Source organism: Panthera leo, chromosome C2, assembly GCF_018350215.1.
Source record: "Panthera leo isolate Ple1 chromosome C2, P.leo_Ple1_pat1.1, whole genome shotgun sequence".
In the NCBI taxonomy this organism is placed as follows: domain Eukaryota; kingdom Metazoa; phylum Chordata; class Mammalia; order Carnivora; family Felidae; genus Panthera; species Panthera leo.
In genome coordinates, this window is record NC_056687.1 from 147,973,982 (window position 1) to 147,988,749 (window position 14,768).

The following is a 14,768-nucleotide window of genomic DNA, read 5'->3' on the forward strand; positions in this document are numbered from 1 at the left end:
TTAAAAATAACCCTGAAGTGAGGATGGCCTTTTAAAGCATATACTGACCTAGAAATCACAAAAGAAGAGCTTGATAATTTTAACAACATACATTTTTTAAATTTCTGCACAGCAGACTCTAAATAAAGCTTATGACAACTGAACCTGAGAGAAATGTTACAATATAACAAACACAAAAGGCTAAATGCCTTCCTCAAGAAAAAGCTCTTGAAATCATTAAGAAAAAGACCAACAATCCAAAAGAAAATGGGGCAAAGAATATGAACAGACAATTAAAGAAAAAACAAGTTAAAAAAATCTGGACAGAGACAGGACTAGGGTGAGGCTGAAGAAACGGAGGGAGGTGCTCGCTGTCCAAGTCACGCAGCACCGGCCCTACACCCAAAATGTCTGTGCCTTGGGCTCATAAATTCATTTTCCACTGCTGCATTACAAACTACCAGGGGCTTAGTGGCTTCGAAGAACCCATTATTATGTCACAGTTCCTGTGGGTCAGGAGTCCATCACATTTTTGCCGGGTTCTCTGCTCAGGTTCTCACCAGGCTGAACTCCAGGTGTCGGCCAGGGGCCATGTCACGTTGTAGCTCAAGGCCATCTCCTAAGCTCCTTCAGGTTGTCGGCAGAAACCATTCTTTGTGGTCGTAGCACTAGGTCCCAGGGATCTCAGGGTCCTCCTAGAGGCCTCCCCTTCCACCAGACAGTTCATAGCATGGCTGTGTACTTTCGGAAATTCTCTAGATGCTTCATCTCCTTTGAAAGGCTCCCCTGATTAGGTCAGACCCACCCAGGATAATGTTCCTTTTGATCAACTCAAGGATAAATGATTGGCAACCTGGTCGTTGGAGTGCTATTCCATCATATTCACAGGTCTCACCCATACTCAAGGGCAGGGGTTAATGCCAGTGGAGTGGGGAGCCTTGGGGACCAACGTAGAATTCTGCCCCTCATACCTCACCCTGATGGAGGTCCTGCTTTTAATATATGTAAGGATCCTCAATGTCACCCTTTACACACCTTCATCCAGGCAGGTGTTTCAGTCCTCCATAGTTGGCTGTGCCATCTGTGAAATGGGGAGGAACATAGCTCCCATCTGTTGGGTCTGTTGTAGGATTTCAATGAACTCATGGGTGTGGTTTGCAGTAGACATTGCCACACAGGTGTAGGCATTTCATAAATGGTAGGTACTATGATATGTCACATCTCTGGTTGGAAGCCTGAACGGTCGGCAGTGATCACAGTTCTGGGATCCTCTCTAACTGACAGAATACCTCATGTCCCAGGAGACTAAGCCAGAGGGGTACACATGAATTGAAGACATAGATTTGGACTCAAAATAAAGAATGCACACAGGATCACAAATAAATGAAAACAGGCTCCTTGGGAAGGAAATGGACCAATAAATATTGAAGAGACTCAATAAATATTTTTTTAGAGCCAGTTCAGTACAGCAAAGAGGGCAAGAACATGCACTCTGTGGCCAGACTGCCCTGGATGAAACAGGTTGTGACTGTGGGCAAGCTCCTTAGCTCTTCTAAACCTCAGTTTCCCCGTCTGTAGAATGAAGCTAAGAATATTTTCTGCCTCTAAGGGCTGTTATGCATGAACACATGCCAAGTGCTGGAACAGTGGTCGAGGACATCAGGCAACGTTACACATTGTCATCTGTTCTGGGAGTGCAAGTTCATTAACAGCCAGAAGGCAAGATCATGGCAAATGTTGTTTTCTACCTCTGTGGTTCTATTCTGGACCCTATAAGAAATGTAGAAAGCTTTGGGCTTCCTTTCCATCTAAAGGAAGAAGTGGTACTTGAGGAAGAAAAACACAGCAGCACCCAGACTGGAAATCATACAGAGATCTTGGGAGTTCACTCATCACTAATTCATTCATTCATTCGTTCATAGTGCTTATCTAGGACCAAACCAAGACCTTGGCTCTGTGCTAGATGCTGATGTGGTGGTGAACAAAACACAGACATATGGTAAATACATGAACAAATAAATAAAATATTTACAAACTGTGCTGGGAATCAGAAAGGGAATCGACAGGATGCCATGAAAGAGAAAGAGAATAATAATAATAAGGGGTGGTCAGGAGAGTTGAAACCTGGGGAGCAAGAGTCAGAAGCAAGTCCAAGCAAGAAGCCCTGCACCAGAAGGAGCTGGGTGTGTTTAGAAACTGACCAAGGCTCAGTGCCAAGAGATGTGGCTGGGGACAGATGCTAGGGTCCTTGAAGAACATGGGCCCTTGAAGAACCCGATACCGAGGGCATTGAGAGGCCTTACCTTATTTTAATGGGGAAGTGTGACACAATCTGATTTATGATTGTAAAAGAAGCATGCTTTCTGTGTCTGAACGGTTCTTTATGAACTTCAGAGCTCACCTTCCAAATTCTAGCTGCTGTATAGCTTTGTCTGGGGGCTTTCTCCAGATTCTAGGGAATCCGTATCTCCAGAAGCAGCCTTCAACCAAAGATTGATGGGATATTTGGCTATAAATGCCTTGAGTCCCTCACCTCTTGGTGGGCTAATTCTGAACATGTATTTCATACCATTTCTCAGAAATTTTCTGTGGAACTAAGCCCTCCCTAGTCACTCACAGTGGTGACCTACTTTATATCATGCCCTTTATTGATTGTCTGTCCTCCCATGTCACTTCCCATCTCCCTATGGGTGTTTCTTGAGATCGTCTCCCAGATAAACTACTGCACTGGAATCCTAGACTCGGGGTCTGCCTGGGGGAGGTTTTCTGTAAGGAGACTGGATTGGAGGGGACATAAGTGAAGGGAGGGAGACAAATCAGGGAGCTGTTGTGTTAGTCCATGTAAGAAAAGATGATGGCCTGGGCCAGGACGGTGGCAGGCAAGGCTTTCTCGGATATCAATTCTTGGGGACGTGAAGACCCTTCATAAGCAGAAGTTGCAGAAAGACTTTTATGAGCCAACATCACCAACTCTCAGTCTGTCTGAGTTTTCCACAACTCGCCCACCATCTAGCCAATCACACGCCCTCTCAGAGGAAGCACAGTGTGAGACAGAGGCCCTTTAAAAAAGAAAAAAAAAGAAATGTGCCCAACAACCCAGCACTTCCTACCCTGACTCTGGCCACTGAGTAGAAGGCTCTTTTAGGTCCCAGGCACAACTCCTCTCAGGTTGAATTTGACTTACAGTGAATGTGATGGTCATTAGCTTTTCCTGACCATGCTTGGCTGTTCCATCATCACTGTCCCAGGAGGAGAAGGACTTTCTACCTTTTACCAGACTGAATGCAACTCTGGCTGCAGGTGGCCCCTGACATTAAGCAGAGTTTTGTGAGCCCCACCCACCAAACACACATACACACTCTCCCACCCACTTTGTCCACCTGAGTAGAAGCAGCTTCTCACTGATCTATTCAGAAGTGGTGGGCTCTCTCTTAGTCCTACTTCTTCCTATGACACAGCCCGGGGTGCAGTGGAGGGTACCTACTCACTATTAGTACTGTATCTTTCCTAGAGAGACCAGCTTATAAACTGAGAGCATCCTCCTGGTCATACTGGCCTCCAAAACATGTTCTTGATTTATTCATTAGGAGTAGCAGATGCTGTTAGTATCCCACCCCTACCCCCTGGCACTCACTATTCCTGTACATATCGATGGCTTTCTACGGAAAGTGCCGTGGCTCTCTGCCTTAGCCCCTTTCTGGCTGAAGGATCCTGTTTGTCTGGCCAGCACATGAGCCAGGCTGCTAGTGCCCCTAGGAGGTCAATGCCCTTAGGAGCAGTCTCAACCTCTGACAGTTGGGAGCTAGGGGGTAAATAGCCCAGCTTTGGCCCTTGAGTGAGACAACTCTGGTGCACGTTCTACACACTCGCTCAAAGTTCTCCACAGGATTGAGCCCCACTTGCCCACAGCAGTGTTTGGGCATCATATGGAGTATATGAGGGTGTATGATTCATGTGAATGGTATGCATGTGTGGGTGGCTATGGAATATGTGGGGACATAAGGTTCATTTATAAGTGTACAATGTATGCGTTTGGGGTATGTGTAACTGATTTCATTTTTGCCCAACAAATATTTGCTCCTCTTTCCCTTCCAGTCTGGGCAGATTGTACTTCCCTTCCCTGACATTGACTTGCTTTGACCAACGGAATACTAGAGGAAGTGACGTTAGTGGAGGCCTTAAATGTGCTTTTGCAATTTGGTTGAACTCTAGGGTTTCTTCGATTTCCCAGGAGAAGGGTTTGCCCCAGGGAACTGGTGTCCCTTCAGCCGGCGCTCCAGAATGAGACACCAAGGGCAGACGTGAATCCACCCCCCACAGCTTACACCTAAGCTCAGTTGAGCCCAACTGACCCACAGACCCTGGAGAACGAATTAAAGAGCTGGTATTTTAAGCCATTGATTTTAGAGAAGTTTGTTAGCATTATTTCAGCAATCACTAACTAATGCAAGGTTTTAGATGGGATTTGCAACGCACAGGGTATGATTTGTGGGGAGTATAAAGAATGTGTATGTGTGCAGTGCTTGTGTATTTTGTGTCTGGGTAGATGGTATGTTGTGATACACAGACACAAAAAAGCAAGGGCTTATATTAGATAAAACAAACAAGCAAACATACCACAGAGTGGACTGTACATGGAGTTTGTGCTCAGTCCCCAGTCAGGAGGCACCTCAGGTTCCTGTGCTGGGAAACCCACATCCTGAAACCTCGCCTCCCTCTGACTTGCCAGTGGCTTCTAGGAAGGCAGCGTCAGCCAGACAGGGGTGTTTGACTTGACTGGTGTTCAGCAAACCAAGGAAGAGGTGGCACAAGGCCAGCCAGGTAGCGTCAGACCACACACCCAACCAGCGTGTGCCTTGGCTGCCAAGACTTCCGTCCCTACGACAGGACCTGGCAGCTGAGGAAGGGTCCCACACCGCAACTCCAGGAGATGGACAGAGGGGCTCTGTGTGGAGAAGACTGCTGCGTGCACTTCGGCTGGGGCTCTGCGAGGAGGCGCCTCCAGTCTCACAGCTCCAAGGCATCCCTGCAAGGGTCCCCTCTTCCTGCCTCATTCGTGGCCAGCTGAATAGTGACTCTGTGATTAAGAAGGTGAGCTCTGGAGGCAGACCATTAGGCAACCATTAGGCTTTGTGTCAACTTCAGCAGCCATGACCTCGGGCAAGTAATTTAACCTCTCGGACCTTAATTTCTCAACTTTAAATAGGAATAAATGTATATCACTTGTAAGGCTGCTATGAGGATTGGATGAGTTAATTCCTATAAAGTGTTGGGGACAGTGCCTGCTTATAATTGTGCATGTGCCACCCTCCGGGCGGCATGGTTACATGCATGGTTACATGAACCATCTTGCATGCAGAAACCACACAAGGTCAGTGTTATTGTCTGACATGGGCCAGGCTCTCCCAGAGACAGACCTCAAGACAAGGATTCAAGCGATAGCCGTTTTTTGTGTGTGTGAGCTAATCCAGAAACATAAGCAGGGAGCAGAGAAGTAAGACAGAGAGGGTGAACAATGACCACTGCAGGGAACTCTGAGACACTTATAACACACACTGAAGAGCCATCTCAGCCAGGGAGCCAGGGCTTTCTTTATACACTGGCTCCCATCAGTCTAGGCTGCTCCTAGAAGTAGCATGACCAGTCTTCCCTGTTTGCCCCAGGCTATAAGTCCTACGTCTGAGAAATACCTCCTTCCCAACCTGGATGGTTGACCACACTATCTGGACAGCGTTAGTTCCCCAGCACCCAGCCTGTCACATGTCACCCAGAGCAAGCCCACAGATGCAGGTGCTGGCAATTAGAAGCTACCACACATTATAATGATCAGGTCCAAGGGAGTGAGGTCAGGACATCCAGTCCCATTTTAGATGTAAGAAAAGTGATGTCTAAGAGGCAAAGTAATCTGCTCAGTGTCATACAGCAGGAAGGGGTCTGGGAGTGAGGGGTTCAAGCCCAGGTCTATTTATCAGCCCATACTGATCACTGAGCTCCACACTCCTCTTTCCACAAAGCTTAGAGACACAGACTGGAGGAGCCTGAAGTACCTCAGGAGACCAGTTAGCTCGCTGACTGGAAACAAATATCCACTGACTGACAGGTAGCATTCACGGTTCTGGGGAAGGGGCAGGAGGTGGATGTCAGAAAATAAGGAGGTAGGGCCTATGGCCAAAAGGAGAGCATGGCATGACTACTCAGCTCAGGCTGATTACTGCCATATGGGAAGGGAGGCCCAATGTTACTAAACCATCCAATGTTTCAAAGGAAGCTGGATTTTTATGGGAAATCTCCAAAGTATTACATGTTGTCTAAGAATTTTCTGAAAACATATTGTGGACCAACCCTGTGTGGACCAAATACAGTATGACATCCCCTGGCTGCCTGAATCCTGTCCTGTGGCTCATCCACTCACCCCAGTAGGTGAATCTAGGGCTCATGTTGGTGTCTTTTTTCAATAGGCATCGCTACAGAAACGGGGGCTGGCTCAGTCTGCATCTAGAACACATATTCACCCATTTTGAGCTTTTTGTCTTTCCTTTTTGTCTTTATATCCTTCTGGACACATTTCCACACGTATGTCTCAGTTGACATCCAGTGCACAGGCCCCAGAATAGCCATGCTGTTTACAGTTAGTAAATAGCCAATGCCTGCAGTCCCCCAGTTAACTCCTGTGTCCTGACTGCCCAGTCCTTCCCTAGAATCCCCAGAAACTCCAGGGTTAACTTCCGGCAGAGGAAGGACCTCAGTTGACCTTGTGGCTGGAGTCCTTTCTCATTTTTCAGTGCCCAAGTATCATCCCTTTATCTTTCTATGTCTCTCCCTCTCCCCATTACTTCCTTTCTTTTTTAAACTCGGCAACCGTCTTCAATCCTAGTTGATTCAAGGATATGACGTTATCAACAGCGATGTGCAGATAAATGTTTAACAACCAGCTCTTGGAAGTAGTGGGGAGTCCATATTTGTAGCATTTGCTGACTCCCATGGTGTAAATACTCCCACCCTGGCCAATTTCAAGCTACCAACATGACCAAATGTGGAGTTGACAGGAGATGTGCAGTAGCTCACCATCATACGATATTTACTATATAAATGCAAATAACCTAAAAAGCATAGGTTGTAGTAAAATACAGTGAAATCATTAGGAATTAATGGGTTCTGAGCATTTATTACCTTTTTTTCAACAGTAACTTATCATATTGTTAGTTGATGGAATTTAATGTTTAATAATGCCTGTGTTTCTCAACCAGGTCACAAAATTCCTGAAAATTTTAGCAATCAGCTCTTGTAAGCCCACATGAGCTGGTTCCAGCATACCACTGGATGAATAAATGCAAAAGCAGAAAAATAACGAAAACAGGTGCGTGGTGGTCAAAACACAAAGATTGGAGGGGGAGTCACCAACCATCGTCAAGCGGGCAACTCCAGTGTCTCAGTTCATCCCCAGTCCCCTGCTTCTGCTGCTCTCCAGCCTCACCATGCCCAGCCCCACCTACCTGCAGCAGGAAGTCGAAGAGTGCCAGGCGTGCCCACTCAGCGTGGTGGACGCCCAGGCAGGGGGCCTGGCTTGGCCAGCTGCAGCCGCGTGCCAACAAGGCCTGGTACTGGAGCCAGCCCAAGGACAGAGAGTTCTGGTCATCGTCTGGGTCACCCAGGTGCTGCACATCGGGCGCCCACCAGATGACGGGCCTCGTGCTGCCATCTGTGTATCGGTAGGGCAGCAGGGAGCTCCGGAAGTTCCGGGCCACAGCAGGTAGGCTCCGGTGCAGCCCCAGCACACGGTCCACGTGGAAGGCCAGGACCTCCAGCAGGTCCCCAGGCCTCTTGATCAGGCCGCAGAGCCCCTGGGAGCAGAGATGGCTGAGCCCAGAAGACATGTCCCGAGAGGCACCCGCATTGGAGAAGCCAACCTGCAGCACCTGCCCATGGCCAGGCACCCTGGCTTTGCCCACCACCTCCCCCTGGGCCAACAGCCGGAGCATTTGCACATCATGCTCTGTGAGCCACGGGGGAGCCTGCCCACTGGTCCTCAAGCCGGTCAACAGACCAGGGGTCTCAGCCTCACACCAGACAGATCCTTGCAGCTCCCCAACAGAGCCAGGCCACCGACGAGCCCCTGCAGATGGTGTGGGATGCCCTGTTTGTCGCCCACCAGTCAATCCTGGAAGATTCCTGCCTTCTGCTGGGTGGGACCGGAGGGTCGGTCCAGCGGTAGCTTTCCAAGCCTGTAAAGCCGTCATGCCACGTCCTGTGAGGGGGCCAACCAGGGTGCCAGTTTCATTCTGTGCCTCTCTGATGAGACCATCATGCCAGGGGGGACCCAAGTCTTTGGCTCCTGGACTCCTAACTTCATCCTCCCCCAGGAGCACAAGACGCCGGGTACTGAGTCTCAAATCTCCTAGAGGTGCCAAAGTAATGTCCCTTCTGACCCTCCCTGGACGCCTGCTGTCCCCTCCCAGGGACTTCCTGCTTCTGTCCACTGGCCCTCTGTGGCCTTGCTCCCCAGCACACATGGGGCTAGGCAAGGCCCAGCCTCTCCAGAGCCCTAGGTCTCTTGCCCGCTGCCTCCAGCCGGAGCTCAGAGCCTGCCGGCTGTGGGGGCCAAGGGCACCCGTTACCTCCTGGGGCTCCATGGGACCAGGGTCTGGGCCAGTAGCAGGATGTTGTGGGGGGAAGCGAGTGACAGCCACCGCAGACAGAGTCATCAAGAGGCAGAATGCCATCACCAGCCGCCTTTTGCCACGCAGCTTTCTCCAGAGCCAAGATGCCTGGGGGACAGGATAGAAAAAGAGAGTCTGAGACCTGGGAAAACATCCGGCCCAACCCACAAAACAACAGGGACAGTGAATGAACATCTTGGGGGCACAAAGAGGGCAGAGATGGTGGAGTACACCTAGCTGTCTTCGAGGCAGGAATGGGCAACCACAGCCAAGTGCAGTCCTGCTTCAAAGCTGAGCTCTTGCCTTGCCTTCCCGGGCGGCCTTTGCTGATGGCTGCAGGCCGCCTTGGGCTCCTCCCCCTTGAATAAAGGGCCGCTATGACACTAAGAACCAAGCACCGTAAGCATCTTTTTTTCACATCTGTCCCTCACCACTGAGTGCTTGGACCCTCTCTCTTCATCTCCATGTGAATCCTAGGACCCACTCCGTAAACCTCTAATCGTCTCCCACAAGCAAGCTTTTCCCTTTTTAGGGCACAGACTGCCCCACTACAGGCGCAATTGCCCAGCCTCTCCTGCAACCAGGTGTAACCATGTGACTAAGTCCTTGCCTAGGCACTTCTGCCTGCACCACCTGCTCAAAAGGAAGTCGGATGCCCTGGCCTTTCTTGGCACACCGACATGGTAGCACCTGCTCCACATGTGCGGGCACGGACACACTCTGGGCAGTGATTTTTTTCCAGTTTATCTACTTATTTTCATGGTGGGGGCAGGGGAAGAAGAGAGAGAGAGGGAGAGAGAATCCGAAGCAGGCTCTGCACTGTCAGCATGAAGCCTGATGCGGGGCTCAAAGTCATGAGATGTGAGATCATGACCTGAACTGAAATCTAGAGTTGGATGCTTAACTGACTGAGTCACCCAGGCACCCCTGGGACAGTGATTTTTAAACACATTGTTCCTGGGCCAGTAGCATCAGTATCCCTGGGAACTTGTCAGAAAGGGAAGTTCTCAGGCCCCACCCCTCTTCTCCAGACTCCAAGGTACCTATACTGCTGTGAGCCAGCAGGTAGGTCTATGTCCCAGGACCATGCAGCCCCAAGGCTGAACACCCTGCTTGAGGCACGACAGGGTGGGGACCAGGAGGCTTAATCGCAGTGGGGAAATCAGATGAAAGCAGGTTTCTGATTTCTCTCCACTCCAGTCAAGGGACACAGGGCAGGGAGACAAAGCCTAGAGAAGATCTTCCTCATAAATGTGGGCTATCAAAACCTGGAGTCCATCTGGAATCTCTCTCCTCTTCAGGGTCTACCATAGGCTAAAGGTTGAGGAGAGGACTTTGTGTGCTCTGTATCTCCCCACCCCCACATATGTACACAATACATACACAGACACATACATGCATCCATACACACACACTTCCACCAAAATAGCTCTGTGTTCTTTCACCAGGTAGGTTTGGTCCATTTATGTTACTTGATATGCTGTGCATGTTTAGTCTTTGTTTTGTCATAAATTTTTATGGCATATTTTTGTACTTCTAATTTGGAATTCTTTCAGTAGGTTTTCAGTTACCTTTACTTTTGTTTTGTGGTATACACCTTGATGATCGTTTGCCCTTAATCATCTACCTCTTTGAACAGTAGCTCTGAATCCCTAGTATGAACAATCATAAAATTAGTACCTGCCCTCTCCTCTGTCCCCTACCACTCTGTTGTTATTCAATATTAATCACTTGCATTATCTATTTTAATGTTTGTCTTTGTACAATGTAATTTCTTACATTTCTACTACGTCTGGCAGCTTTAAATGATATCCCTTGGTTCTCAGCTGTTACTAATGAACAGCATGTTTTTTTCTTTCTGCCATCTTTTCTTGGATTCCCCCTTCCAAATTTGTATATTTGTATTATTTTTAAATTGTTAGAATATAAAACTTGTACCTTCTATCCCACTAGTCCAATACTCATATGTGTTCAGGTCTTAGCTCTTCAGTGAAATACATTCTTTGCATGCTCCCTTCCCCTTTGCCCTAGTTTTTCATTATTTCTTGGTTAGCTGAAGCCAAAACTCCATGATTTTCTTAAGCAGTGCGCATGTGAACAAAATTCTCTGAGTTCCTTCATGTTCAAAATTGTTTTTCTATAGCATTCATACCTGAAAGAAATCTTGACTAGAAATAAAATATTTTGTCACAGTTTCTCTGAATGGCTTGTGGGTCCTGCTCCACTGAATAGATGGATGTTATACCCTGCCTAGTTGCCATAAGAATTTTCTTTTTCTCTACATTTTTTCCAGCTTTACTGAAGTATAATTAACAAATAAAACTGTATATATTTAAAGTGTATACTTTGATATACATATACATTATGAAATGATCACCACAGCCAAGTTATTTAGCACACCTGTCACCTCACATAGTTATCTTTGTGTGCGTGTGTTGAGAATGCTTAAGATCTACTCTCTGCAAATCTGAAGTGTACAATATGGTATTCTTAACTACAGTCACCTGCTGTACATTAGGTCCTCAGAACTCAGCCACCTTATAACTGAAAGTCTCTATATTCTTTGACCAACATCTCCCCATTTCCTCCCTCTCCCAGCCCTGGCAACCATCATTCCACTCTGTTTCTATGAGTTTGACATTTTATTTTTAGGTTCCACATACAAATACCATATAGTATTTGTCTTTCTCTGTCTGGTCTATTTCACTTAGCATAATGCTCATGGTCCACCCATGTTGTCACAAATGGCAGGATTTCCTTCTTTTTTTATGGCTGAATAATATTGTGTTGTGTGTGTGTGTATGTGTGTGTGGTGTGTGTGTGTGTATATATATATATATATATATGTAATATATAATATATAAAATATATAAACATAATATATATTATATATATATTTTTTTCTTTATCCGTTCATCTGTCAGTGGACACTTAGGTTGTTTCCTTATCTTGATTATTCTGAATAATGCTGCAATGCGCATAGAAGTGGAGATATCTCTTCAAGACACTGATTTCATTTCCTTCAGATATATACACACAAGTGAGATGCCTGGATTGTCTGATAGTTCCATTTTTTTTTGGCTTTTTGAGGAGCCTCCATTCTGTTCTCCACAGTGGTTGCACCAATTTACAATCCCATCACCAGTGCAGAAAGGTTCCCTCTTCTCCACATCCTCCCAGCATTTGTTATCTCTTGTCTTTTTGACAAGAGCCATTCTGACAGGTGTGAGGTGATCTTTTGTTTTCTTTGAGGTCCAATGATGTAACTAGAATATATCTTGGTGTTGACTTTCCTGGGTCCGTTTTTCTTGGTGTGATACACTTTGTTAGAAAAGGTAGATTTAAATAGTTTTTTTCATCAAAGTTTTCTTAGACTAAGTTTGAAGTATGATTTCCATTCCACTATTTTATTTTTATTTTTTTTGCCAGGCTCTTTAATTACATATATGTTGGATCTCCGTTGTCTGTCTTGTGGATCCTTCCATCTTTTCTCTCTAATCCTTTCTAACTATTTTCATTTCAGTTTGTTCATGTTTCTCATGTCTATATTCTGTCTGGCTTATTATGTTTTCTCCTCGGGTACTTTCTCTCTTTTTTTTAAATGTTTTTATTTATTTTTGAAGGAGAGAGAGAGAGAGAGAGACAGAGCACGAGCAGGGGAGGAGCAGAGAGAGAGGGAGACACAGAATCCGAAGCAGGCTCCAGGCTCTGAGGTGTCAGCACAGAGCCTGATGCGGGGCTCGAACTCACGAACCACGAGACCATGACCTGAGCCGAAGTCGGACGCCCAACCGACTGAGCCACCCAGGCGCCCCTTCCTTGAGTACTTTCTAATTTCTACTTTATTCCAGTTAATTTCTAGTTTTCCCCATTTCTTCCCAGATCACATTTCACCTCTTCCTGCTATCTTACCATTTTTTTCTTGAGTTCTTGCATTTCTCTTTTGTAGTGTTCCTTCAGAGAGGATTTTTTTTTTCATTGAGCTTTACAAATTCATAGTGAAGCGATTGCTAGAAATTTTCACCTGTTTCAGGGTGACTGACCTTCATCTGTTCATAAACTTTGCTGTTCATCGTTTCCTTTTTTTCCTTACAGTGTCTCCGTATGGATGCCAAACTCTTCTTAGAAGTTGGATGAGTCCATCGAAAGAGGTTCCTATAGACGGGCCTGAGGTGAATCTGAAATCGCGGCCAGGCTGCTTCCTGCAAATCAGCCTTGTGAGCATGGTTCTTCGTGTGTCCTCTCCTCTGCCTCTCTCATCTTAATGGTCCAGGTGGAACTGCTGGGCAACCACAGTCACCCTCATCTTCACAGCCTCTTTTGCAGACAAGACGAGATAGAGACCTTGCTTCGCAGCTGTATTTGTATGGGTGCTTTCTGGGATCTGCCACCCCTGGGCTCTCTCCTCCCCTCTCTCACATCTCCCAACACCGCTCTGCATGAAATTGACCACTTTTTTACACAGCTCCCAAGGATTCTGGTGTCTCCTGAGTTAGCCTTAAAAGGAATTTTCATTTTGTCTTCCATTCTCTTTGTTGCTTTCAGATGGTTTCCAGGAGACAGTGGCAAGTATGCAGTTTATGCAGCCACGTTCATAGTAACAGGCCTTGGTGGCACATTTTTAAGAAGAAAGGAACATGCCCTAACAGAATGCAGTGACTAGGGCAGGCCACAGAACAACCAACTTTTTCCAATGTCTATGGTCAGGAGCCACAGTACCCAGACAGCTCTGGGAAGTCCAAGAGTTTTGCTCCCTCTGTACATTTTCACAAGATCTATTCACTAGCTTTGTGGAAACTGAATGCCTCCTGCAGGTATGCTGACCACTTAGCACCCCCAAGACACCACCCTTAAAGAGTGCCGTGGAACAGGAAGAGAGGTGGCCCACCTCTCACAGATTTCTAGGAGTCAGAGAGAGGGGAAGGGATCACTAGGTCAACCAGAAGTTCTCTGCTTTATATAATTTACTCACCATCTCCCCCACCTCTAAACATGTCCCTCCTTCAGTTTCCAACCTGCTGAAAGGTAGCACCATCCACCCAGATATCCAAGCCAGAAATGTGGCCCTGATCTCCACTCCACCCTTGCCTCTGCCTCCTATATCCAAGTCCTGCAAATGTTCCCTCCTAAACATCTCTTGAATCAGTTCAGTTCTCAATGGCCACTCTGTCTCCCTAGGCCCAGACACCCTCTTCTTTGCTAGGATACTTAATTGGTCTCTCCCTCCAGCTCTGCTCCTCTGCAATCCACTCTCCACACCCTGGGTCACATCCTTCAAAGCCTCTTTGGAGAAGGTCTAAGTGCCTGGAGTGGTCGAGCCACACTGAATGTCTTTCATTTCCTAGACAGTGCCAGACCCTCTCTATCTACACTTTACCCATGCTGTTCCATTGCCTGGAACACTCCTCTCCCTCCATTCTCATTATTTAGGTCTCAGTTCAGACACTACCTCCCTGGGAAGCCTTCCACAGAGGCCTCTCAATGGGCTGGATGCCTTAGCTATGTGCTCCCATAATATGCTGCTCCTCCCTGAGCACACCCTTTCATTCTTTACTATATTTGATCATTTAAAGTCTACTGATCCACACAAGTGAGACATTGGCTCATGTGCTGTTGTGTCTTGGGACTATCACAGTGCCTGCCACACAGGAAGCTCTGTATGAAATGGGCCCTCAGACAAGAGGGGTTTTCAGAGAGGGACAAACACCGTTCCCTGGCCTAGGGCACTGCATGCCTGCTGGTGAGAAGGGCTCCTCCAGTTCTGGGGTTCTTCCCTGCTTGGGGCTCCAGGAGCTTTCTCTCTATGGAAGATGCTTTTGTGCCCCATGTTATGGTCCTCTTGGCCGACTGATGACTGACTGCAGCTGCCCCCTACAGTGGACAGTCCCCTTGCACACTGCCAGCTTCCCACCTCAAGTGCCTGATTCACTCTCGATGTTCTTGCCTGCTCTCAGGGAGGCACAGGGGAAGTTAAGGCCTTTGGTGACAACCCTCAGCCCAAATGGGACAAAAGTCAGTGGATAAATGCCCAGTCTCCATCATTCAGAGGGACAATTCTGAGAGGCATTCTTCGTGGTTCCACAGAATGTCTCCAGTGGAAATGAGCCTTTTTTCCATAAAACAAATGATTCT

The 14,768-nt window shown here is 47.2% G+C and overlaps 1 protein-coding gene across 2 annotated transcripts in view; it reads right to left on the reverse strand.

The window, feature by feature from the left end:
- Positions 1 to 14,768, reverse strand: part of GASK1A (golgi associated kinase 1A) — a 56,597-nt gene that overhangs the window by 11,787 nt on the left and 30,042 nt on the right. For both annotated transcript variants that reach the window (XM_042956141.1, XM_042956142.1), the window contains exon 2: positions 7,473 to 8,744. In XM_042956141.1, coding sequence (XP_042812075.1) covers positions 7,473 to 8,744 — 1,272 coding nt within the window. The remainder of the gene's footprint in view (positions 1 to 7,472; positions 8,745 to 14,768) is intronic.